At 39.7% G+C, this 26864-nt stretch overlaps 1 protein-coding gene across 5 annotated transcripts in view; it reads left to right on the top strand.

Annotated features, from left to right (window-relative positions):
• The window catches only part of KIAA0556 (KIAA0556 ortholog), a 133509-nt gene that overhangs the window by 48409 nt on the left and 58236 nt on the right, over positions 1–26864 (top strand). For all 5 annotated transcript variants that reach the window (XM_030211802.1, XM_030211800.1, XM_030211801.1 and 2 more), the window contains 6 exons: positions 2515–2779; positions 5751–5906; positions 11057–11229; positions 12432–12544; positions 19813–19909; positions 23622–23831. In XM_030211802.1, the coding sequence (XP_030067662.1) occupies positions 2515–2779; positions 5751–5906; positions 11057–11229; positions 12432–12544; positions 19813–19909; positions 23622–23831 (1014 nt within the window). The remainder of the gene's footprint in view (positions 1–2514; positions 2780–5750; positions 5907–11056; positions 11230–12431; positions 12545–19812; positions 19910–23621; positions 23832–26864) is intronic.

Here is a 26864-nt window from a genome sequence, read left to right as displayed (position 1 = left end):
ACTTTTTAATATTGTTATGCAGTCATTGGATGTGATCTTGGATCAACTTCAGGTGAACCTTTTTATCTGTGCTGATGACATTACTGTTTTCCTACCAGTGCTCGAATCTTGGCCAGATGCTCTATCCCTTTATTTAACTTGTATTAAACTGGGCATGTTTAATCACTTAAAATTAAATAGAGAGAAAACAAGTTTTTATGGATAGGATCTTCTAATGACCCTAGATTTCGTCATACTTTCAAGGTAGGCTCTGTCCAATTTAAAGTAGATGTACAATCTAAAATACTTAGGACCCTGTTTACTAAACTGCGCTAGAGGCACGTTAACGTTTTTAACATGCGCTAATCATGTAGCTGGCCGTAATATTCTGGGTGTCTACATGGTTAGCACACGCTAATCTTTAGCATTAACTAAACGCCTTTGTAAACAGAGCCCTTGGTGTAGAACTTTGACAGCCAGCTATCTATGTATAGTTACACTTAGGTTATTGTAAGGAAGTCTTTTTACTCTGTCAGGAAACTGAGCTGTAATGAAATATTTTGATCCATTAGCTGTTAGGCTGTTTGTCCAATCCTTGATCTTATGGAGATTAGACTGCTGTAATATTGTTTTTACTGATTGTTCTCCTCTATCAACTACAACTAGTTCGGAATACAGCTTTCTGTTCTAAGTTATACTGGCTTCTGGTAGTGTCACAAATGCAATTTAAAGTAGGAATATCAGTTTTTAAGATATTGATGGACGATTTAGTCACACTTCTCCATGGTTCAAAAAACACTTGTAATACTTTCATTCTACGGTTCCCTATGGCTCAGAAGTTGAAGTCTGTAAAGCAATTTACTGCCTATGTCTTATCAAATGGTAGCAATTTGGAAGTCCATTCCAACTGCTGCAAAATTTTGTTGAAACTATTTGGGGTTCCGGAAAAAGCTAAAAACGTATCTACTGTAATTTTGGTTTAACAAGTGACGTTTAAGACCTTTTGATTTATTGATCTCATAGAACTGGCATTCCTAGACAAATTGGTCCTAGTCTCGTAAAATTATAATCCGCCTTGAACAGATAAGGGCAGAATATAAGATTGGGATGTAATGTAAAAAAATTAGCTCATGGCCTTTACCGATACCTGTTTTGTAGGCGGTAAGGGCTCTCGTATTAATCAGTTCACGGCAATATAGCTGTGATCAGCACAGAAAAACCCACTCTCCATTCCTAGACATGCCCCCCTTTGCAAAAAAAAAGCCCTTTTTAGCCATTGGTAAGCATGCACTAGTGCTTAGCACAGCTTGATAAAAGGATCCCTAAGTGATCTGCTTTGTACTAATTGAAACCATCCTGATTGATATTGAGGAAGGCTCTTTTAAATAGAATTACAGTAATCTAATTGGGGGATGACCAATGAATGAATATGTAGAGAGTTCCATCTGCTACCAAGTTGTCTTTTTTTTTTTTTTTTTTGTTTGTTTCTGTTCTAAATGTGGAAATCCGTCTTGTGAAAGACAAATGTTTTATTACTAAGAAGCTGTTAGGACTCTTCACAGATGTCCTTTTATCCAGCTGGCTGTTAATTTAGTATTATATCTTCACATTCAAATTCTATACACTCTTAATAGGTGAAATAGCATGTTTAAATGAAAGCTTTGGTTGATTTTTGTTCTGATGTAACATGTCCTGCGTCTATCGGAATAAAGTTGTGAGGTCATGCTGACCCCATACGCTCTGCAGAGTTTGTATTATAACCAGAGGCAGCACACATGCTTCTTGTGCATGACAGTTCTCCAGTAATGGAGAAAATAACTTATGAATAGTGGTTGATTTTCCTTTTTGAGTGCGCATAGCTTGACTTGTTTTAAAATCTGCCTACTGCTTATTGAATTGGGTAATTCAAAGAAGACCTTGCCAAATCTTTCATTAAATCTAGGAACCAGCACCTGAGATCTTTCGGTTCTCCATCCCCACTGAATTTGGGGTAGGGGGTTGCGGTAATTCCTTCTCAGGTCAGCAGTAGTTCTTTTTGAAAATGATTTAGTAAGGCTCTTTTTCCTATTCTGTGTTTGTGAGCAAAGAAATTTTAGTAAAGCAGCCCCTTAAAATGCCTCTGGAAATCATTCTTCTTTCCAAAATGAGCTACTACTACTATTACTTATCATTGTCATGGTCTCTCTTCCCCCCCCCCCAGTAATTAATTCATTCTCATATTTTCTCTCTCGACAGCCACATTGTGGTGCAAATGTGGGAGGCACATTGTTTGTGAGTCAGCTTTGCAAAACAAACAACAATCGGGGGGCATTAAATCTTGGACACCAGGGTGCCATTTCTAAGTGCCATGGTGATCTGGCACCCAGGATTTGTCAAACCCTTCTAATGTACCTGTAAAATTTCTAACTCCAGCCCATGATGCTTAATTTAAACTCTAGCACTTTCATGTTTTTTAGAATATTATAGGAATGACATTTACTTTCATAAGGTGTTTAAAAACATTGGTTGTTTAAATAGTCTGTCTCTTGTGACTAGGCAATAAGAGAGAGCCTGGAGCTGAGTGTCAGTCTTCAAAGGAGAGACAAAAGAGACAGCTCCAGTGAGGAATCGGACTCCATAGAAGAAGACGTGCTTGAAGAACATATGCAAGTAGAAGAGACAACTAGAAGTTCTGAAAACATTCTGCTTAGCCCCAGCAAATCATCGCAAGAGAATCTTACGAGGTGCGAGGGACCCAGAAAGCACTCTAACTTAAAGCCAGGGGATTTAATTGTATTAGAATTTGGGCCTAGCCCTAGTGGTAAGTTCATCATTTTCTTTCTCATTTTGAAGCAGAGTACAATGAAGTCAATATACTTAGTTGCAATAATTTTATTTTGATTGGGTTCTCAACTCTTCCCTGTGGCCCACAAAAGCTGAGTGGCTTCTACCATGCTGTCCTTTGCCTTGCAGTTTAGACAGCTTGATGTTCCATAGCATATGCTTTTCAAGCCGTGAAGTCTAGAGCACAGCACAGTAGAAGTGGCAGGAGGTAGGTAGGCTGCTTTGCTCTTCTGCCGGCCACACTGGATGTTGATGTTGGTGATAGTGGTAAAAGATTGAGACTTAGGGGGGGCGGGTTCACATTTATGTGGCCAATGTAGTTCAACTGCAATCTGCATATAATTAGCTCAGTATGTAGTGCAGTTAAGTGAGATTATTTTCAAAGCACTTAGCCTTCCAAAGTTTCATAGGATTCTATGGAACTTTGGAAGGCTAAGTGCTTTGAAAATATGCCATGTATGGTAAATTTAAAAGATGTGATAACCTTCCAAATATCCTTCAGATTAGTATGTTTAGCTCTTTGTTTCCCAGAAAATTCATTTTATTATTTTTTATTGAAACAATAGATTTTTCTTAATGTAAAAATGCCCTCTTTATTCTCTTTGATAGCTTGTCTAAACAGAAGAAGCACATAGGTGCATATTTTGTGCTCATGTGCCTTTGATAAAATTGCCTCCCTGAAATCTGCACACATTTACTCCTGCTCTGAGGCAGGTGTAATTTTGTACCTGTATGTACTATTAGAAATTGGTGTATATGCAAATATTTTATAAAATAAACTTAAGTGCTGATCTTGCCCATTCTCCACTCTTGGGAATGCCTACTTATATCTTGCATTTTCCAACACCTACTTTTTATGCACGTATACCCTGCTTTTTTAAATGCTTATAAAATTATCCCTGAGTGTTCAGTAATGCCCATGACTCTTAGTGTTAGTTTTGTCTAATCACCAGTTAGACATGCATTTATCAGTGAAAAGTCTATCCTTTTATCTTGCTTCAGTATTCCTTTACCTAACTGATCATGAAAGCCTTTTTTTTTAAATTGAATTTTCAAAAATGAAAGCCTGTTTTAGTAGGTCCATGGTGCACATGTTTGTAGCACATGTGTTTTAGCACACATTTTTAATCCACTAATCTGGGGGAAAATCCCCCACTGTTTAAAGTACACCACTAAGTATAATCATTAAGAACACACACACAGATTGTCCAGAACTGAAGAGCTCTGGTATAATTCTGGAGACTAATTAATGAATCGTACCGTATTCCCCTAGAATTGAGTTTATGCAGCATTTGATTTTTCCATTAGCTTTCCCATTTTGGTTTACAAAGGAAAGGAAGTCTTTTGAGCTAGCTGTATATGTTCCCCATAATACTTCAGTTTGTCCTATACACACCAAATTCTCAGTGCATGTTAGGGAGTAAATGACTGTTGCAGGGCTCTGAGTTGTCTTCTTTTTTTTTCTCTAGATCCATTTTTAATATAGTAAATCACATTTTTGTATTTGTTATGAAATGCAGTATAGCAAGCTCTCAATCTGAACAAACTCGTACATGTAGCTTGTCCTGAAAAGTAGGCTCTTTCTTTATTTCTAGATAGGAGCATCTAATTCTGAACTCAAAACTGATTGAATGCTTTTGTTGTTCCATTTATGTTTAATATTTTCTTAAAAATTGAAAATTAAACTCTGGAGAACAGCAGCAGTTTATGGTGCATGACAAGAATCCAAACTAATATATTTCCAGTGTGCATGTCACCTAATACTATTCAGTGAAACATTTAAGAGAAATATAAATTAGAGAAGGGTTATTGTGGGCACTTAACTCCACCTCAGCAGGACTTAAACACGGGGGGGGGGGGGGGGGTGTAATTTTATAACTGGCCATGCAATATTATGTTCTTACTTTCACTTCGAAAATTACCCCCTAGTAAACTCATAATACTGCAAGGGAAAATCCCAACAGAGACGACATAATTAAAGTACATACCCATTTTTCACTTTTATAGGCAGTTATAAAATTACCCCCTATGTTTTCAACAGAAACATGATTTAATGAAGTCCAGCTGAGATGAGCTAAGTGCTCACAATAGCCGTTTCCTAATTTGTTCACTTGGGTCCTTTTACTAAGCTGCATTAGGAGGTAACACACATCTAAAAAATTGCGTAACACATGATGTGTTCTGGTGGCCTGTGGTAACTCATTAATCTACATGCACTAACTGTGTGCCAAGTAATTTTTCAAAAAAAAAATTTTTTTCTTTTTTTAGGGAGTGTGTCATAGGTGGAGAGTGGGCATTTCTGCATTAACCAGTTACCGCATCCACATTGCTGCATGCTAATTGGTTAGTGCACAGATACTGCGTGAGACCTTACTACCTACAAAATGGGTGGTGAATGCTAATGTGGTTTATCTTCAAAAATAGCTGCATGCTGATGGCAACGTTAGCATATGGCCATTAATGCAAAAAATAGAAAGGCCAGTTGGCCTTAGTGTGTGGGAAAGAGTCTCTTCTTAATGGCGTGCCAAGGCTACTTTTTACTGCTGTTTTATTTCAATGGGAGAAAGTCATGATATTGTATTAGGTGAAATGCACATTGGAAATTTCTTAATTTGTGCATATGTATTCTTTTCCACTAGACAATTTATACATGAATTCTAAGAAATCATCTAATGTAACAAAGTAGTTGGCCTGACAATTATATTTGATTTTTGTGGAACTCTTTCTGTTGCATAGTATTTTTCTTTCCTTAAAACTGATTCTGTTCCTGCCTGCTTTTTATCAAATCACCTTGATTGATCTCTAGAAGTGCTCTGGTAGAATTTGCTATTGGTTACTTTTAAAACTAATTATGGAATTTAAAAAGTAAATTAATCTGCTTTTGCATTTTATATTCATAAACTTAACCTTGTTGGATTGTTCTAACATATCCATATGTTTTCGTTTAGTGGTCAGTAAGAAAAAGGAGCGACTGTTGTCAGCCAGAAGGAAAGATAATGCTGAAGATTACATTCCAACAAAGCCTGTGATTGTCAAAAGTAAGCAGGAGTGGCCATCCTCTGTTTCTTCTTCATATCGAGAGGAGCAGGATTCTTATTGTTCAAGTAAGCAAACTGAAACAATGGCAAGAAACAAAACGAGGATTGTACTGTGTATGGCCTGTCTCAGAGAACCCCTTTGGAAAAAACTGACTTTGCTGTGTTTAGTAACTTGGCATCATTTTGTAAGGATAATAAAGTGCTCCATGTTTCTAATCTATGATTTATTTTACTCGGGTTTGCTTTATTCCACCAATGGGGCAGGGTTATGAGTTATTTACTTATGTACCAGATCATATCATTTTTTTACTCTAATTTTTCCTTTTCCTTTTGCATTTATGACATTCTTTTCTCCTTTTCAAACTTAGGGCCTCTTTTACCAATCCCTAGTGATTCCCGGCATGGCAATGCCGACAAATCCCATTCACTTTGAATGGGTTTCATTGGCATTGCCGTGTGGGAATTGCTAGCATGGTTTGGTAAAAGAGGCCCTTAGTTTGTAAACTGCTTTGAGCGTTCCCTCGTCTAGCTAGCGCTCTATGAACAATGTATGAGCACAGTTTTGACGTATAAGGAAATTTATCATGTTGCGTAAAGTACATTCAGCAAAGTATGTATGGTGAGTGCTGTAACTTGATGCAAGCAGGTTGTGGAGGCTTTAAAAAAAAAAAAAAAGTTTGGAAGGAACACTTCTATGTCTGTTTAGAATTCTGCCATATCTTCTCATTGTAATCTAATGAACATAGACAGTCACATGTAGCAAAAGTTTCAGCTGATACGGTAATTAAATATCATACCTTCAGGTCATAGAAATAGGGGCTCTTTTACAGAGCTGCGGTAAGCCCAACGTGGGCTTTACTGCTCACTCTTCTGGGACTACCACTGATGGTAGTCGACGCTCCGAGCACACGCCATTTCTGGGGGGAAAAGAAAACCTCTGGAGATGGCATGCTGCCTGGTTACTGCCGGTTTATCATGGGAGCCCTTATCGCCACTTCAATGGGTGGCGGTAAGTGTTCCCTGTCGCAATGCCATGTGGTAAGAGTTCTCTTACCACATGGCCATGTGTGCCTGGGGTCTTTTTACCAGCTGCGGTAAAAAGGGCCCTGGCACGCGGGAAAAATAGCCCCTGTCGCAAGCCCAGGGCCCTTTTTCCCGCAGTTTGATAAAAGGACCCCTTAATCTTTTCCCAGAGATCATAAAAGACCTAGGTCTTGTAGCATGGTATTAGTTGTAAGGTTGGACAAGCAATGCTTGTTTCATGTCAGGATGAAGAGAGAGAAGAAACTGGGGGCAAGATAAGTTACTTTTCTGCTATTTATAGAGGCCGGTGTGAGTGTTTTGAGCAGTAGTTGACAGATATGTCTACAAATTGTCACCAAAGTGGTGTTCACTTTATGGATATGTATGAAGGAAACCTCCAGCAAATTTCGCTCTCAAGTCGCATTCCCAGTTAGCAAACAAGTTAATGGGGGAAAAAAATTCTAAATACACTAGCTTGACTCCAATTCTTCCTCCTTGAAATTTGTCCTGCTGAATCAGAGACTGACCTGGCATAGGAGTTAAGAGTAAGAGTGGGAGAGATAAAGCCTGACACTAGGGCACTGAAGTTAGTAATGGATTAACTGGTTCAATTAGAGATGAATTCATTCAGAGTTGAGACTTAGAAAACTACATGTCAAAAAGAGATGAAAATGCTTACGTTTTGTATTAAGAAGGGCATACAGCTCATATATGTCTTGCTAAAACCCTGTAAACTGTAATACTTGGGTTTTTAGATTTGCTGCTTTTCTGACTCAGATATATTGGACCAGTTAAGATGAAGGTTTTTTAAATTCTTGCTTGTTAATAAGTCATCCTGCTTCTATAAATGTGCCCAAGCACCTTCCCCACTTAAAACCCAGATCTCTATCAAAAGCAGTCTTCTACAGCTGTGCTGTATCATCAGTTTTTTTTCTTTTTATACTGGCTTACTGTTCTCTTTAAAACCAGTTGCCAAAAAAGGCTGTTTTTACTGCCCTTTTCTTTACTTCCAAAGAAGCCACTGTTCTTAGCCTTCCTACTGTACCTTCTGCCAAAGCCAGTGTCCCCTATTCCCAGCTCAGCAGGAGATGGTGTTATTTCTTGGCCTTGGCACAGAAGGCGGCAGCAGGAGAAAATGAAATGAGAAAAAGAAATGTGAAATTTTGATACAACATGACTGAATATATGACACAGAGCATTCTACAGATGTTAGAGAAGGCAAAAAAAAGTGTTAAACAAATATTCTTCCAACCTTAAAATTTCCATTGCATGCTTTTGCCTTGTCCTCACTCCCTTCCTTCTGACCTTTATTACACATTGAGAGGAATCAATCCGTTCACAAATTAACTTCAGTTTCTCTCTGAGCAAAGCAAGGAGTGGATCCACATCTTGGGTGGCATTATCAGCATGGTCTAGATCAGGACCCTTCACTCTCTCTGGTTAAACTGAGGAGAGAGCTTTGCAGCCTCCTGAGCATGTGGAACAGCTCCTGCAATCTTGTTAATCTGTGCAACCCACTGGATGCTTGCTTACATCTTTCCCCATAATTAAAAAAATAAATAAATAAAAAAGAGAGGTGAAATTAAACACAGCTGAGCTGCATACCCCAAATGATTGATACCAGGAGGAGCCAACCAAAATATCTCCAAACGGGTTCAAAATATCCTCAGGTACTCTAATCAACTACTTGTGGGAGCAGCCTACTGGGTCTCAAGGACCCAGCAGGCTCTAATAAAGGACCACAGTCTACAGTCTACAGTGGGAAAAACAAGACTTCAGACAAAAAGGCCAGTAAGCTAAAAAATGTTTTGTATAAAGATTACTAGGGGAGGAAGCAAATTCTACATTCCCCTAGGCAAGACCTACCAAACCAGAACCCGACAGCAAAAGATACCTCATCTACCATCTGCTGGACAAAGAAATAAGGGCTAGCTAGAGGTTACACAGAACACTTACAGTCTATCTATTGACAGGAAAGCATGTGTCTAAACTGATCTAGAGGGACAATGAGGAAATCCCCCCCAATGTTTTTTCTTCTCACAAGGCAATAAGAACCGCTTCAATTTGAAAATGTTTTTGCTTTTGAGTTTCCCCTTTAAAGCTATTTTGTGGCACCTGTCCTTTAAGGCTGTTGAAGATGCAGCCGTCACCATGAGGGACGGAGGGGGAGCAATAATAGCTGTTTTTTGAGGAAAAGGGGTTTGTATCAGATGGGCTACTCCACGAAGCCTGAGGGTGCTAAATCTGGTTAGACCAGGTTCCTTACCCCCTCCTACATTGGACCTCCTCAGGGGGTTCTGGCTGCTTGTGATTTAGCCCTCCTCCCTTACTTTTTGGAGGAAACATAAGAATAACCATACTGGGTCAGACCAGTAGTCCATGTAGCCCAGTATCCTGCTTCAACAGTGGCCAATCCAGGCCACAAGTACCTGCCAGAAACCCAAATAGTAGCAACATTCCCTTGAGTGCCTGCTCCAAGGCTGAACAACACAAGCAAAGCAGAAGTAGCCGGTTACCTTGTCTGCAGCTGCGGCAGCTGGGATTAGTGGCAGACCTCTATTCAGGGGAGGTTGGGAGTGTGTAATCATGAGTCCAGCTGTATACTGGCAGTCAAGCCAACACTGGAAAGACAGTTGGACAGTCATTCTGGTTTCTCCGGAAGAGCAGGAATGGGTAAGTAGACAACATACTTTGTAGTTCCCAAGAAAGAAGAATTCCTAAACATCTGCTCTGGACCATTCCCAATGAGTGGGTATATGCCCTCCTACCAGCAGATGGGGAGACTGAGAACCACTAGTGATGTCTGTGTATTAACCTCTGTGCTGTCCTGCATCCCTCAGTATTTCTCAGTCTCCTCAGCAGATGGTAGGTAGGTCTGTGCAGTCCTGTCCCATAGAGTCTCTAGTGGCGTTCTTATTCTTATTGCTCTTTTTGGGGTGTGAGATTTCTTTTACGAACAACTGATCTGGAAAACCTTAAAAAAACAAAAACAGACCAAACTCCCTATTAACTATAGGGTGACCTTTGGTGGAGGTCAGGTGTTCTCCTTGCCTGTCTACTGTGTGCTCTGGCCCTTGGGGCCCTGGGGGTGTGCACTTCACATTGTGGGTCCCTCCCTTCCCCAACCTTGCAGTTGCTTTGCCTCAGCCCCCCTCTCCCCTTCTCAGAGGGTTCGTTAAGGCTTCCATGGGCCGAGAAGTCAGTCGGACCATTTTTTTTTTTAGATTGTTTAGAGGAATTAGGAGGGGAGATGTGGTCATTAAGGCAATGGTGCCCTTCTGGGTTAAGGAGGGTATAGTATCTGTATATATTGTGCATGCTCTCAAGGGCTGCAAATGTCTCCTGAATTTAATTGGAAAGCAAAGGGTGCGGTTCCAGGTGATGCTGATGCCATCCAAGATGTGGCTCCATTCTCTTGTCCACAGGTTAGCCCAATTACAGGTAAGCAATTCTGCTTTCGTCCACAGCTGGGAAGCTTTCTATATTCTGACCTCTACTATTCCTAGCATAAAATGGACTGACGTCTGTAAATGGAAATCTACAGAGAAAATTATCTGAAAGGTAGAAGAGAGCAGGGATGAGCAACCATGACATTCAAGAAATGAATGTATAGCACTGTCTAATACAGTTGTTTTATCCTATCCTCTTGAAGGAACCATTGACCATGCGCTCTCTCAAAGAAAGCTCTTGAAAGCTCAAAAGTTCATCGTTTGACTAAGAATACATTAGACTAGCACTGCTTGTTTTCTGCAATTGTGGTAAAACAAAAGGATCACTTGCATAGTCGGACATGACCATGAAATGCAAAGCCACAAAATCTTAAAATATTTTCTTTGACCTGCAGAAGAGTAGAGTTTCTGTTAACTAATTTGTTGCCATATTCTATTTCTAAGAATTATAAAACTTAGTAGACACTCACAAAATATTTACAGTAGCCTCAGCTTTCACCCTTCCCCTTTCCCCAGCTCGACATAAGCACTCTTTTCCTTGGTACTTCTCCAAAGGCATACACTTATGCTCTCGTTCCCTTCCCACACTCTGCTTCCACAGCTCTTACAGCCAACACTGCTCTTTGGCTCTGTTTATTATTTTGTTTGTATTTGTTACACATTCATCACAAGTGCCTTAGTTTATGGTTAAAACATGTGTGAGAGAATTTTATTATTCACTTGCAATTTGTTTATTTGTGTTAGGACCATCAAGTCGTCAAGAGAGACCTTTGTCTGCAGTCAGGAAGAATATTTCAGAGAGCAAAGACCCAGATCGGTCTGCTAATGAAGTCATCAATGCAATGCAGGTGGAAAATGAGGCTTTACAAAGAGAGATGCAGTCCTTGACTAAGGAGGCTTCTGACGTTCTCCAAAGGGTAAATTAGAGAGAAGTTTGTGGACTGCATGAGTTCCCTTTACTTATTGGGGATATGCTAATCTTTTAGAGAGGCTTGTTTCCCCATATGCTCAGGCAATGTGACACTGTTACTGTGAGATTGTTGACTAATCCATCGTTACATGCCTCTTGAGAAACATCTTGGTTTGGCTGGCTTGTACCTAGGAGGTTACGTAGCAAGAGGTTTTGTAATCTTCCTAGAATGCATGGCAACTTTGACCACCTATGATGTGTTATGCTGAAGTTAGGTAGCGTAGCCAATGCTGTTAGTCACCCATAGAGCCCCATGTTACATAGAATGTAGGCATCAGAATTGAGATGTCTGTGTCAGGATGTGCCTAAATTTGCCAGTATAGAGTCTTTTTAAAATGACTGCAGGAGTGTAGGTATTTGCCAGCCCATGCAGCAAGTGCAGCCATTTTACAAATGTAAACACCCATAAACAGCTTAAACCCAGCAGGTTCCATGTGGAGATGTCAGCATTACTCCACAAACCTACACATGTAAGTGTTATACAAATTAAGTAGCAAGTCTGCAGTTTTAGCATGGTTTCGTTTTGGAGGTGGGAATAAAGTACATGAAATTAGAGAGAGGCTCCCTTAATCCCTCATCTAAAGCCTGTCTGAAACCTGTACATGCCTTTAAAGTGGTGTAAAACCAGGAATGGAAAACTTTTCCCCATACATGAGTTCCCTTTGTAAAATAGGGGATGTGTGTGTAGATTTTAGTCCTGCCCAAACCACACCATCTTGAAATCTAACTATGTTGACATTAAAACTGGGTACTACAGGGTACCCAGTTTACCCTGGGTAAAACAGGGTACTACAGGTCAGTGCAGGGGGCCTGGCACGGAGGGAGGAGGGTAGCTGGAAATCTCGCCCGTTTTAATGAGCTTAACAGTTAGTATACATATAAATGTTGCTGTTTACATGTGGCTATGTTTCTAAAATAATAGCCATAATATCAATTTCTATATCAGAATGATATAGTATGCCATGAAGTATTTAGATTAGCAGATTTTTTTTATTGCATAACTATCCTTATCAGATTTTGGTATTCATTAAATATAGATAGATGGATTTCAGCATAGTGTTTATCCTCTTTTTTTTTTTTTTTTTTTTTTTTTTTTTCTTGGGTCTGTGGTACATTGCACTGTTAAGCAATCATATTTTTCATGTACAGCTATCACTAGTCTCATCTCCATCATTAAGTACAAAAGTGAATTCCGAATCAAAGCAAGAGGAGAGAACTGTAGTTAATGAGGCCATGGAAAGAATCAGTGTTTTGGAGCTTAGGTAAGTACATGATTTTTTTTTTTTTTTTTTAACAGGCTCTGTGGTCTAATGCAGTGATTCTCAAACCAGTCCTCAGGACACACATAGCCAGTCGGGTTTTCAGGATATCCGTAATGAGTATGCATGAGATAAGATTTAAATGCAAATCTCTCATGCATATTTATTGCAGATATTCTGAAAACCCAACTGGTTTGGTGTGCTCAGAGGACTATGGTGAAAACCACTGGTCTAATGGACAGGGCAGGCCCAGGGGTATCTGATGCCTTAGGTGAACCTTCACCTATATACCTCCCCCCCCCCCCCCCCCACATACATACCAAAGAGCGTTTCAAGCCCCCCCCTGCTCCACACATGCCTAGCATCTCCCCTTTCTTTCCCTACTCCTTTTTAGTCCAACCTCTCTCTTCTCTACCTCCACTCCCCAAGCTGTCCAGCATGTCTCGCCTTCCCTCCTTCCTTTCTCTGCCAAAGTGTTCAGCGTCTTACTTTCCCCTCGCCAGGGTGGCATGGTTGTCAGCATGTCTAAAGAAAAATCTTCGCAGTTGGTGTGGGACTCGAGCATTCACAGATTCTTTAGGCTGAATGCTGAGTCATCTTTAGACAGACTGCCTCAAATCACACCATCCTAGTTGGCACCTAGTCCACTTAGAGGTTGGACCAGTTCTGCTAATGGAATAAAATGATGTAAAGAATGTATTATAGAAGGAGAGGGGAAGTATTGTTAGGGCATAGGATCTCACAGGTTTTTTTGTGCATTGTGCCAGTAAGAAATACAGTCATTGCAGTCCCCTACATTGCGACTCCAAATGCCTGAGTGAAAAAGAGTGATTTCAGCTACTTCCTAAATTGTACAATGGATAACACCACTCGCATTTCAACTGGCAAGTTATTCCAAATCGAGGCATAAGCAATATGAAGCATTGAATATCGATTAGCCTTAAGACGGACGCACCTAAATGAAGAGATATCTAATAAGCACTTATCAATTGATTGTAAATTTCAAGAGGGCTGATAAAAGCTAAAAGAAGAAACCAATGAGAGGAGCATCAACCTTCAAGGCTTTAAAAAATCAGAGTCAGAACCTTGCACCTGATCTGCCAGCACACTGGAAGCCAATGCAGATCCCTCAAAGCCAGAGTAATGATCAAAGTTTGACATACCAGACAAGAGCCTGGTGGCAGAATTTTGCATAATCTGCAGTGAATGAATCATGGACTTTGAGAGGCCAAGATACAGAGAGTTACAGTAATCCAACACTGTCAATACCAAAGCCTTCAAAACTGTCTGAAAATTAACTTCAGAGAGCAGCTTCTTCAAACATTGCAACAATCTCAGTCTATAATAAGCTGTCTGAATAACCCTTTTTATATGAGACTTAAGACAACTTAGCGTCCAAAATCGCATCAAGGTACTTACAGTCAGTAGTAATATAAATTTTAGCACCTGCAAAATTCACTGCACCAGGCCAAGACCCAGCATCCAAATGATTTGACAAAATCAGAATCTTGAATTTTTCCTAAAAAAGGTTCCAGAGAAGATCCAAGAAATTATAGACCGTTGAGTCTTGACCGTTGAGTCTTGACATCGGTGCTGGGCAAAATGGTAGAGACTATTATTAAGAATAAAATTACAGAACATATTCAAAAGCATGGATTAATGAGACAAAGTCAACATGGATTTAGTGAAGGGAAATCTTGCCTCACTGATCTACTGCATTTCTTTGAAGGGGTGAACAAACATGTGGATAAAGGTGAGCTGGTTGATATTGTGTATCTGAATTTTCAGAAGGCAAAGTACCTCATGGAAGACTCCAGAGGAAATTGGAAAGTCATGGGATAGGAGGTAGTGTTCTATTGTGGATTAAAAACTGGTTAAAAGATAGAAAACAGAGAATAGGGTTAAATGGTCATTATTCTCAATGAAGAAGGGTAGTTAGTGGGGTTCCTCAGGGGTCTGTGCTGGGACCGCTGCTTTTTAACATGTTTATAAATGACCTAGAGATGGGAGTAACCGGGAGTAACTAGGGAGGTAGTTAAATTTGCTTATGATACAAAGTTAAGTCGTTAAATCGCGGGAGGATTGTGAAAAATTACAAGAGGACCTTACGAGACTGGGAGACTGGGCGTCTAAATGGCAGATGACGTTTAATGTGAGCAAGTGCAAAGTGATGCATGTGGGAAAGAGGAACCCAAATTATAGCTATGTCTTGCAAGGTTCCACGTTAGGAGTCACGGACCAAGAAAGGGATCTAGGTGTTGTCGTCGATGATATGTTGAAACCTTTTGCTCAGTGTGCTGCTGCGGCTAAGAAAGCAAATAGAATGTTAGGTATTATTAGGAGAGGAATGGAAAACAAAACTGAGGATGTTATAATGCCTTTGTATTGCTCCATAGTGCGACCGCACCTCGAATATTGTGTTCAATTCTGATCACCACATCTCAAAAAAGATATAGTGGAATTAGAAAAGGTGCAGAGAAGGGTGACGAAAATGATAAAGGGGATAGGACGGCTTCCCTATGATGAAAGGCTAAAGCGGCTAGGGCTCTTCAGCTTGGAGAAAAGGCGGCTGAGGGGAGATATGATAGAGGTCTATAAAATAATGAGTGGAGTTGAATAGGTAGATGTGAAGTGTCTGTTAACACTTTCCAAAATACTAGGACTAGGGGGCATGCAATGAAGCTACAATGTAGTAAGTTTAAAACGAATCTGAAAAAATGTTTCTTCACTCAACGTGTAATTAAACTCTGGAATTCGTTGCCAGAGAATGTGGTAAAGTCAGTTAGCGGAGTTTAAAAAAGGTTTGGACAGCTTCCTAAAGGAAAAGTCCATAGACTATTATTAAATGGACTTGGGGAAAATCCACTATTTCTGGGATAAGCAGTATAAAATGTTTTGTACTTTTTTGGGGATCTTGCCGGGTATTTGTGACCTGGATTGGCCACTGTTGGAAACGTGATGCTGGGCTTGATCGACCTTTGGTGTTTTCCAGTATGGCAATACTTAATCTGTTGGCAGAACATCAAGCGCTTAGCTTTTGAAAGCACATCATAAGAAAAAGTATTGGGAACAGACCGCTGTACTGGAAAAAAAAACTGAATGTCATCAGCATAAACCCAATAATGGACTCCCAAGCATGACAGCACACTGCAGACAGGCATAAAATAAATATATATATTTAAATCATTTTTATTGGCAGAAACAGAATTACAACAGTTCCCAATGAAAAGACAAGAGCATTATTCCAACCGTTGATCTAAGATCACTAGACAGTTTTTTTCCCCCTTCCTCCCCCTCTATTATCCACCCCGCAACAATCCTAGAATTCTAACACTTTATGGCGAAACTTAGTATACACTAAATGTGAAACATTACATTACCCAACATGGTAAGTACATCAAACAAGCTCGTTAAACTAATCTTATCCAAACACAAATGCATTAAACCAGCCATCAAACTTTAGCCGTTTATTCCCTCCTCCACCCCCCGTCCACCCCCTCTCTGCCCACCTCCTCCCGCTCCAAAGTATGGCTCAGCAATTTAATATGTGGCTTTTTCCCTTATGTGGTAGGGTGTTCCACATGGGTTCCCATCTGGCCTTGAATCGAAGACCAGGAACACTATCCCATTGACGAAATCCACATCTGTCCACCCTCATTTACTGTATCATTTGAATTCTCCACATTTGAAGAGAGGGGCACAACGGGGAGAGCCAGGCCCTCAAAATGGTAGCGATGTCAAAATAGATGGCCATTCCCAGAAATCCCTTAAAATCCACCGGAGGATCCGAGGTAAACTTAAACTGGTGAAAAAGAAGTAGCATAAAATAAATATTAAATGATAGTCTAGAGAGGGCAGAACCCTGAGGGACTCTTGTTGTGATAGGAGACAACTACTACTATAAATCATTTCTATAGCGCTACCAGTCGTACACAGAGCTTCACAATTGAACATTAAGAAAAAACAGTCCCTGCTCAAAAGAGCTTACAATCTAAATCAGGACAGACAGGACCAATAAGGGTAAGACAGACAGAAGGACACCAAGCTGACCTGATACCACCCATAAAAACTCTTTAAAAAAGGAAGGCAGACTAAAAAAGAGCAAAACTGCTACAACACAGTACCCTGAATACCCAAGGAATACAGTCAGTTAACCAGTATGTCATGATGAATTGTGTTAAAGGCAGCAGAAACATCCAAGAATAAGATATTCCTTGCTGCTATCAAATCCAGCACGAATTGAATCCAAAAACAGAGGCTAACAGTGTCTCTGTAGAATGCTTAGCTCTAAAGTCATACTGAAATACATCAATTAACTAATTCTGCTCATTAAATCTCACGCATGTTAGTAAATCTAGCCCTAAATTTCCTGCCATATCAGGAAAGGAAAATAACACACTTAATAGTACATGAAAACTTTTTTTAAAATAGGATTTTTTGCACACACTGGTCTGTAATTTAAATGTGTCCCTGAGGGCTCCTTTTACAAAGTGGTGCTACCAATTAGCTTGCATTGAATGTGAAAAAGCCCATGGGAATTGAATGGGCTTCTTTGTGTTTAACGTGCCACTAATCAGTAGTTTAACTTTGTAAAAGGAGCCCTGAGTATCTAGTTGTTGGTGCCTAATTCCCACATCATGCCCCAGATTCTATATATAGCATGCTGGGTAGTATGCGTAAATTTGTGCGTTCAGCCAATTTACGTGCATTATTAAATTAAGTAACAAGCCAATTAGTCTTGATTGACTGATAATGACCAGTTATCAACACTGAGCATAATTGGAATTTACGTGCACTTCATTTTTAGGCGTATTCTAAAAAGTGGCGCACATAAATTGCCACGCATGCAGCCAAAAATGGGGCATGGTCAGGGGAGCAGTGTTGGGAGTATGGCCATCAATCACTTCTACATTCATGGTTATAGAATTCGAGGGAGTGTACTTAGATATAGGCACAGCATTTACACCAGCTTTTTCCACTGGTGTAAATAGCCTCACCTAAGTCTAGGTGCGTCCACCCGGTCTATGCACTATTCTGTAAACTGTGTCTGAATGTAGATGTGGTTTATAGAATACCACTAGGCATGTAAATCGGACGCACCTAGATTTTAGTCGCCATATATAGAATCCGGCAACATATGGCTTTCCCCTAATCTTGGTCTTTTCAGTTGTTTATAAGGAGTCTGCCAAGTGTTATCTGTCAGTCAGTATCTCTACCAAGAAACTGTGGGTATGTATTTAAAAATAAAAATTATAAATTAAATTAAAAATTCTTTAATGGACTTATTGAATTAGCCCAATAAAAAGGTATTGCTTACAGACCAATGATTATTTATAATGTTAATTTTTTGTGGACTGTTGATGAGGCCTAGTGTTGCTATTGCAGACTATATTCACTGGTGTCTGTGGCATACTTTTCCACCATTTCTGTCTTGAGGTTTATCTAGAAAATCCAGTTTTTTGGGATCATATAACTTTTTGAAGTGGGAGTATATATGAGGGGTTGAGAGTGTCTGTCTGGACTAAATATTCATCAAATACACAACTGCTTCCAATAGTTTATTTCACATAGAATCAGAATTCTACCTTGTGAGTGTGTGCGTTTTTGTTTGTTCCTGTGCAAATTCATATTCTCAATTGGGGCAAGTTTTAGTAACACAGGCATAAGAATAGCCATACTGGGTCAGACCAATGGTCCATCTAACCCAGTATCTTGCTTTCAGCAGTGGCCAGTCCAGGTCACAAGTATCTGGCAGAAATCCAATTAGTAGCACCTGACTTATTCAGGTATCTTTAAAATGGACTAAGTTTTTAAGATAATTTTCAGCCACAAATAGCTAGGCAAGTTGAAGCTGAAAACGAACTCAGATCTAGTTGGATATGATATAATTGACTAAATATATAGGGCTATCTATGATAATCTGCATGTACGTTTTCATATAAAAGGCCCAATGGCCAGTGACCATTTATAAACCTCTTGTCTAGTTTGTGTGTCACAAAATGCCTAGCCACCCGCCTGAGGTTACCCTGCGGTCACTTAGAGGGTCTATTACCAGTACAGCTCAGGTCTGTCTGCACCTGCTGCTTGTGCTCAATACTAGCACCCTCCTCCCGCCAACTGGGTAAAAACCACCTCTGGGCAAGTCTTCCGCTCCCAGATTATCCCCAGTGATTTCTAGGTTACTGGTGCCACACTCACAGTGGTCCCACAGTTTCCAGAAAGCACTCACAGATCCAACACACAAACCACCAGAATTCTTTATCAGTCCAGACAGGCAGAATGAACAAACAATTGTGTTTATTTTCAGAACTTGGAACGATGGACAAAAATGTGCCCTTGGTAAACAATAACAGGAAACTGAAATATGGATCAATTATAACACTAACTATATACTGTCTAAACAGTACCTGGGAAGATCAGGACTTATAATTCACCGAGCCTCGGCAAAGAGATCTGTCTCTCTTTTTTCCTGGCTAAGATTGAAGCAACAGCCAGCATCTGCTGGGCAATTTTCAAAACTCCAGGCCAATCAGAGTCCAGAACAGTCAAGTTTCAAATAAAAACTGGTTACATCACTACAGGCACTTCCTGTTATCTGTGTGCCAAATAAAGAAAGAAAAGAGAAATCGGTCTTTAGCAGCTTTAAGAATAAACATGCACCATCTGCTGGCCAAACAGGAGAAATACACTTCAGAACGTAATGCAGGAAAATATCCAATACATTTTACATGCTTAAAACACACTTTCTTCACAATATGGGTAAACTTAAACATTCATTTAACTTTATATAGGTCATGCTTATAGCTATCCTGAATTTACAGAGCTTTTCTTTTGATTGGTGCAGTGTATGAGGTTGATTTTATTCAAAAATTTGCCTTGCTAAATTCAGAACTTGGACAATCCTTGCTGTTTGAATTCTGCTTCCCCTTTCTCCTTTGAAAAGCAAAATTTCTTCCAGGTTACTTGTACCCTTCATAAAATATAACTGGACAAAAAAGGCAAGCCTTGAAGTGTTCCTGTAGTGCATTTAAATCTTGACTAGTTAGTGCTGATGTTCAGTACTGGCTAGTCAGTTACCAGCTCTCTGGTCAGCCAAATAGGCCTAAAATTAACTGGTTAGTTTTGCCTGCTTCACTTTAGACTTGACTGTTCAACCTACCTTTTAACTGGACAATGTTTGTTCAGTTAACTCTGCATATGGATGGCTAAGTTATAAGTTTTGTTTTTATTTCCAAAAGTACGTGCATTTGAAGACTGTTTTTGCATTTTAGTCAACAGAAGAAACTTTTGAAAGTGTTGCAGAAGATAGAGAATGGATCTACATTACAGAACCTGACAACTGCACATACTTTGACGGCAGACAGCCAGGTGAGACTTAAAGATAGCACTTCCCTTTTTATGTACAACTAGTAAAACAGGCCCATTTCTGGCACAAATGAAACGGGCGCTAGCAAGGTTTTCCTCGGAGTGTGTATGTTTGAGAGAGTATCTGTGAGATTGACTGTGTGTGAGAGAGAGAGAGTGAATGTGCGAGTGTGTGTGTGTGACAGAGAGAGAGTGAGACTGCTGGGTGCGAGTGTCTCCCCTCTGTCCCCCCTCCAGCCACCCAGCGATTCTACTTTTTCACTTGCCCCCCCTCCAGCCACCCAGCGATGCTCTTCTCTCCCCTGCCCCCCCCTCCAGCCACCCAGCGAGTCTCCTCTGTTCCCTGCCCCCCTTCAGCCACCCAGCGATTGTCCTATCTCCCCTGCCCCCCCTCCAGCCACCCAGCGATTCTCCTTTTTCCCTTGCCTCCCCCTCAAGCCACCCAGCGAATCTCCTCTCTCCCCTGCCCCCCCTCCAGCCACCCCTCCACTTTAATCAGCATATATTAAATTCCCCCCATATGCTACAGAAAAGCACCGAGCACATCCTATATAATAAAACGCACCTCCAACATTCTGAAGCCAAGAAAGTGAAGCCTTCAAGCCTTGAAGAATTCGTGTGCTCTGTAAGGCTTCATCTCCTCAATTGACGACACGTAGTTCCGCAACGTTGCAGGAATGCTTTAAGGCTTGAAGGCTTCACTTTCTCAGCTTCAGAACGTTGGAGGTGCGTTTTATTATATAGGATTGTTTGCAAACATTTAGGCACCTCAGGTCAAATAATATATTGCAGTGAATCCCTAAGTGAACAAACTGACACCACTGTACACGATAAAAAGATACACTCAACATCTTTCTTCAGATTTTAATGTATAATTGCTATTTATTTGCTGATGTTTACAGATTTAAAATAAATATGCACAGTTTTAATATAGCGGACGTGGAGGACAGTGTCCTCACTGCCCAACCGGAGGACTCTTCCGCGGTGAGGATTTTCTATAAGGAGGAGTTGTCCTCCTTTATCTCTCAGGCGCTGGAAGCCATGAATATAGAGGACCCTGAGGTTGCGGCTTCTGAGGCGGTCAACCCCAAGATGGCTAGTACCAGACGACCTAAGGCCTTTCCGGTACATGAAGCTATTGAAGAGTTGATTTCGGCCCAGTGGGTGGATCCAGATGGGGGGTAAAGTACATATGTGGGTACAGTAGGTTTTGGGGGAGTGTGGGAGGGCTCACACTTTCTACCACAAGTGTAATGGGTACAGTGAGATATGGGCTTGGGTCCTCCTCTCTATACTGCACTTCAGTGACCACTTTACTACTCCAGGGACCTGCTTGCTCCTCCAGTAGGGCTGGCTATGATTTTATTTTTAGTCATAGAGGCTGGTATGCACTGTTTTTCTTTCACATCTTTTGGGGGGGGGGGGGGGGGGTCAGTGACCACTTGGAGAGTAAGGAGGGTGAAATCCCTGATTCCCTCCAGAAGTCAGCTGGTCATTTAGGGCACCATTTTGTGCCTTTTTTGTTCTAAAAACAGGTCTAGACCAAAACTTTGAAATTTCAGCCCTAGACGTTTTCGTTTTGTTCCATTATGGCTGTAAAACGTCCACGTTGTAAGAGCGCCCTAAGCCTACCCCTTGTGATTTGGACACACTGCAGATGAGTTGCATAGATAAACGTCTGCAAAATAAGTTTTGAAGATATTGATTTGGGCATTTTGAGAAGAAATTTGTTCAAATGCTGCTTTGACGCTTTTTGGGATGTTTTTCTCTTTTGAAAATGAGCCCCAAAGTGAAAAAGCAGAGTCTTCATTTTATGTGCTTTTACAATTATTTCCATATCTATCAGCATCTGGAAAGACCCTTAAAACTAGGTCGGAGTCATAGGTTAATATTTATTTTAAAATTTCTGTTCCATACAATCAATTACAACTTAAATATGCATAATATGAAAAACATTGTATCAGTAATAGAGAAAGACATGTAACAGAACATTACTGTAATTCTTCCATCAAACAATACAAAAACAAATTGACATCGATTTTCTTTTAAACATTTATAGGAAATCCTTTGCAAATATACACTCAACTGCTAAGATATGTAATACATTTATCAAAATTTGGTTCATTGTTTACCAACACATCCACAAAACTTTCAAAAATATCTGCCAAAAAAACTTGGTTTCTTGCAGAAAAAAATAAATGTCTACCCAGTGACAAGATATCTTCAAAATGGCTACTTTTCCCTAATTTGAAGCTTTAGATGCTTGAATCTCTCTTGTGATGTAGCTGAGTGTGCAGTTTTCAAAAGTTAGCTAACCATTTCTGATGGTGTTGAAGGTACAGTACTTCAGTTTTGAGGACAGTTGTTAGTGGAATTTATGTGGAACTGAGCATTGCCCTCTTTTTAGGAGTTAAAGCTTGCTCCTGGAGTTAGTTCCAGGAAAATAGGCCATTCCCTATGCAAGAGAGGAAAAGCAAACCTGGAGATTTTATTTTCTTATACCTACGCATATCTTTCATTGTGGGTTTTGTATGTCCATAGGTTTTTGGTTTTGGTTTTTAACCTTCTAACCTTATAAAAGCAAATTTTCAAGAACAAACTTCTGAATGGTTTCTCTTTGAAAATTAGTTTGAAGGCCCTCAGGTACCAAAACACCTGCAGACTTGCAAAAGCTCTGCCCTGCTGGAACTTTTCCCCTTTATGGAGATAAATGTATAAAGCTGTTTCTGCATGTAAAATACATTTTACACACAGAAAAAGGACTTAACAAAATTGTATGACTGCATACTCACATGGATAGTATGTGCGGAGGTGTTTCAAGGGGCATAGTTTAGGTGGATTGGTGGACAAGATGTCGTATATGTGAATATTTTAATGAACACATGTACATGCTAACTTAGATTTCAGAGCTCGTGTAAATGTGTGTCCACGTTTGCTCTGTGGTGGTAATTCTGGGAGCCTATTTTACGAAGGTGCATTGGGAGCCTATTTTACGACGGTGCATAGGCACTTATCTTGCCTGTATTTATTTATTTTATTTGGAGTTTGCTCACACCTTTTTCAGTAGTAGATCAAGGTGAGTTACATTCAGGTACACTGGATATTTCCCTGTCCCTGGAGGCTCACAATCTAAGTTTGTACCTGAGGCAGTGAAAGGTTGTGACTTCCCTAAGATCACAAGAAGCAGCAGTGGGAATTGAACCAGTCACCTCTGGATGTCAAGACCTGTGCTCTAACCACTAGGCCACGCCTTCTTTTTTGTAATATTCACCTATGCACCCTAGGGAATTATCTGTGTGCTCAATCAGTCCAGGTAAAGATGCACCTATATAGGCAGCACATTCCTAACTTCATCCACATATTAGGTCATAGATTTATAAAAGGCCACCTTCTCAGGTAATACAATGCTTTATTTATGGAAATATTTTTGAAAATTACCCTTCTGGCATTTGTGTGTTTTACCAGTAGAAGACCACTTTAAATTTAGAGGTGAGAGTGGAAAGAAAAGGATGTATTGAAATGTGGTTTCATATTGGTGCTTTTCTTTGGCCTGTAAGTCTATGGCAAAATCCTTGAAAGGAGAACCCCTTCAATGTTGATCGGTTTAAGCCTAGAATATGAAAAAGGTGGCTGATGACTTTTTGTCTTCAGACAGTAATGGCTTGGAATGATAATTTTTGTTACTCTTTTTTTTTTTTTTCTCCTTTAAATACAGTTGACAAGTAGAGCAAGAGAAACGCAGGATATAATTTATGTGACAATGGAAATACTGTCCAACTGGGGGAATAGCAACAGCGTGGGCTTGACAGAAGTGCAGTTCTTTGATTTAAAGAATCGCAAGATCTTTGTTTCCTGCCATGATGTTGATGTTCGAAATGCTGCTTACCCTGGTGATCTGAGCTGTTTGGTCAATGGGAAAGTGAAAGTAAGCTCCGTTTTTATGTTTTTGAGCAATATTATTTTGGGGTAGTTGACCCTGATGATCCTAAAGCATGTCTCTCCTTGCCATCTTTTTTTTAAGAAAAAAGGAATGCTGTAAGAGTGCTTTGCAATGGACAAATGGTAGTTTACAAGTCTTTTCAGATTTTGCTAAGTTCCAACAAATCAACTATATTATAATATTGAGTGAATGATTAATTTATTTTCCATTAAAATTATTTTGACTCACAATTTGCTGTCAGTATGTTTGTAATTGGTACAGTTTGCTAAAGGATCAGTATTTGCTATTCCTCTTTAAACCACTTTGTCACATACTTTGCATGGATTTGCATGTCTGCAAAGGGGTGGGGTGGGTGGCTTCAGTATGCCTAATGAATTGATGGACATGTCATTTCCCTGACTTGCTTTGCGTTACAGAGAATCTTCCTTGAATAGATTGCAGAGACCTCTTTCTGTTCTTCCATATTATTAAGAACCATAAATCAGTTTATTCACAAATATGCTTTAGAAAGCTGTGCCAAAACCAGAACATGTTGTTTTTTTGTTTGTTTTTAACGAGACTAAAAACTGGTTCTGGATGTCGCTGTCCTGAACTGATTATTTTACTATTATGTTGTAAATATTTTCATTTATGTCAGCGTACAGAACGTTATTAAACTTGGGTATAATCATTTAGGTCTGCCTTCTGTCTTATTGATGGCATTGCATACTATGTTTTATTTCTGGAGTTCATGCTTGTTGCTGGGAGCATGTAACGAAATACAATGTTGTAGTCTACTTCCCGAATAGAAAAAAGGCTTTTGAGATCTGTTTGTGCAAGTCTAATAATAATTTTCGTGGCTGGTGTCCTATCGACACTAAGGGTTTCTTTTGCAAAGGTACGCTAGCGATTCCTGCCTAGTAAATAAAAGGAAGCCCATTCAATTCTTATGGGCTTCCTCTCATTTGCCGCGTAGGGATCGCTAGCAGGGTTTTGTAAAAGCAGCCCTAAATTTTGTTTTCATGATATATCAAGGGACTTTAAGGGAAAGATAGGTTTTTGTTTAGTTTTTATGATCTATATGCATCTTTTTTTTCATCTTTTTATTTAAAAAAATGTATATACCATAGAGAATTAACAAAATGTCAAATCAAGGTGGGTATATACATTTACAACACGCAAAATCAAGTGACACCTTGGGATTGAAAATATTAATGACTATTTCTTTTTTATTATGAGTTTGATTTTATTTTATGAATATTTTATATTTTGCTTGCTTTCTTTATGAGATTTTTGTAAACTGCTTAGCTATATTAGACAGAACATCAAATATTAATAAACTTGGACTACAACAACTTTAACAGTCTCTGTTGCAGCACTTCTGTCTGCTAAAACGTCTGTCCTCATTCCATCCAACTGGGAACAAATAGGTCCTAACCAGCTTGTGAGGTTTTTTTTTTGTTTCTTGGGTGGTGTGTTGTTGTTGTTGTTTTTAAATTCATCTCCTTGAACAATTTATTCCATCATTTGGGTACCATCACTGAAAACATCCTGTTTCTTAACCTAGTCCCCTGTACCTCATTCTGTGTCAAGATCCTCAGTTATAGATCTGAGCCTGATTTCAAGTTCCATTTGGGATATACTCCTGTAACCTCTCTGCCAGGTACTTGAGTTTACCACCTTTTACTGCTCAAAAAGTCAACATTTGTACCTTAATTGAATTCGTAGTGGGAATGATAGCCAGTTATGGTGCTCATTTTCAAAGCACATGGACTTACAAAGTTATGTAACCTGTATTACCTTTTAAGTTTATGTGCTTTGAAAATGAGCTTCTATATCTTTCAAATGTAGGCTCTGTTTAGGTGCTGATGTGCTAGAGTGCATTAAATCGGCCTTTAACATGTATAAATGTAGCATTTGTTATTAATGGATGATGCAAATAAGGCATGCATTGCTGCAGACATGTTGATAATAGAATACGATAATGCATGGTCTTTTGTGATTTAGGCACAATCATTTACACCAGCTGTATGGCTAATATAAATGCTCACGCCTATATATATGTGTGCATATACAACCTGTTACACTAGTAATCTGTGTAGAAACGTAGGTGCTCCTGATAAGCACCCTCTAGGTCCCTAAATATATAGGCACCCCTTTTATAGAATCATCATCTATGGTGGTAATTTTATAAGAAGTTTTTGCTTGTATCAGCGCATAGGCATTTTAGGAGCACAGTTTGAGCAGAGGTGCAGTTGTATTGTGCTTACACATTATTATAAAATATGCATGGGTGTAAAAGTCAGAGATGTGAGAAAAGTCACACGGAGGTGGAGGTGCACTTGATCCCTACGAAAAACAGTTCAAGGTAGAGCAGAGAAGGAGTAGGGAGAGTAGGCTCTTTCCAAACAGTGAAGGAGACGTATGGATGATTAAAGTCTTTATTGGATAACATCAGAAATGACTCAACACAACTGCTGTGTTTCGGTAGCAAAGCACTTGCCTCAGGAGGCTTATGATGTGATGTTAGATTGTAATGTCAAGTACGAGAAAAAATACAAGGCTGTATTTTACACAATGGGACTATAGCCCACAATCAGAAGAAAACAACTTTCACGGACTGTCAAAGTGGTCTCTGTGAAGCAGTCCATGAAAGTTGTTTAATAAAAGCGAGAGACTATTGCACAAGGCAAGGACTAAAAAGAGAAAAGCTTAGTTCCATGTGAATTCCCGACCAGCTCGGGCTGGGCCTGGGAGAACACACCTATGGTCATATAGAGAGCACAATAATCTTGTAGGAACATGTGGAATAGTTAGGGAGGCCAGATAATCCAATTTATTTTTTTGTTTTCATATGGAAAGCTGTGAGTAAGTGTCAGTATTTTGAATTTAACCCTATACTCGATAGGCAGCCAGTGTAAAGGTATTAGTAAAGGTGTGACAAAATCTCTGTTTTGCCTTGCATAAAACTCGGGCGGCAGTATTTTGAAGACTTTTGGAAATGTTTTGAGATTGGCTTTTGAGAAGCCTGCATAAATG

This window comes from Microcaecilia unicolor, chromosome 8 (genome assembly GCF_901765095.1).
Source record: "Microcaecilia unicolor chromosome 8, aMicUni1.1, whole genome shotgun sequence".
NCBI lineage: Eukaryota > Metazoa > Chordata > Amphibia > Gymnophiona > Siphonopidae > Microcaecilia > Microcaecilia unicolor.
This window is presented reverse-complemented; position numbering and strand designations above follow the sequence as displayed.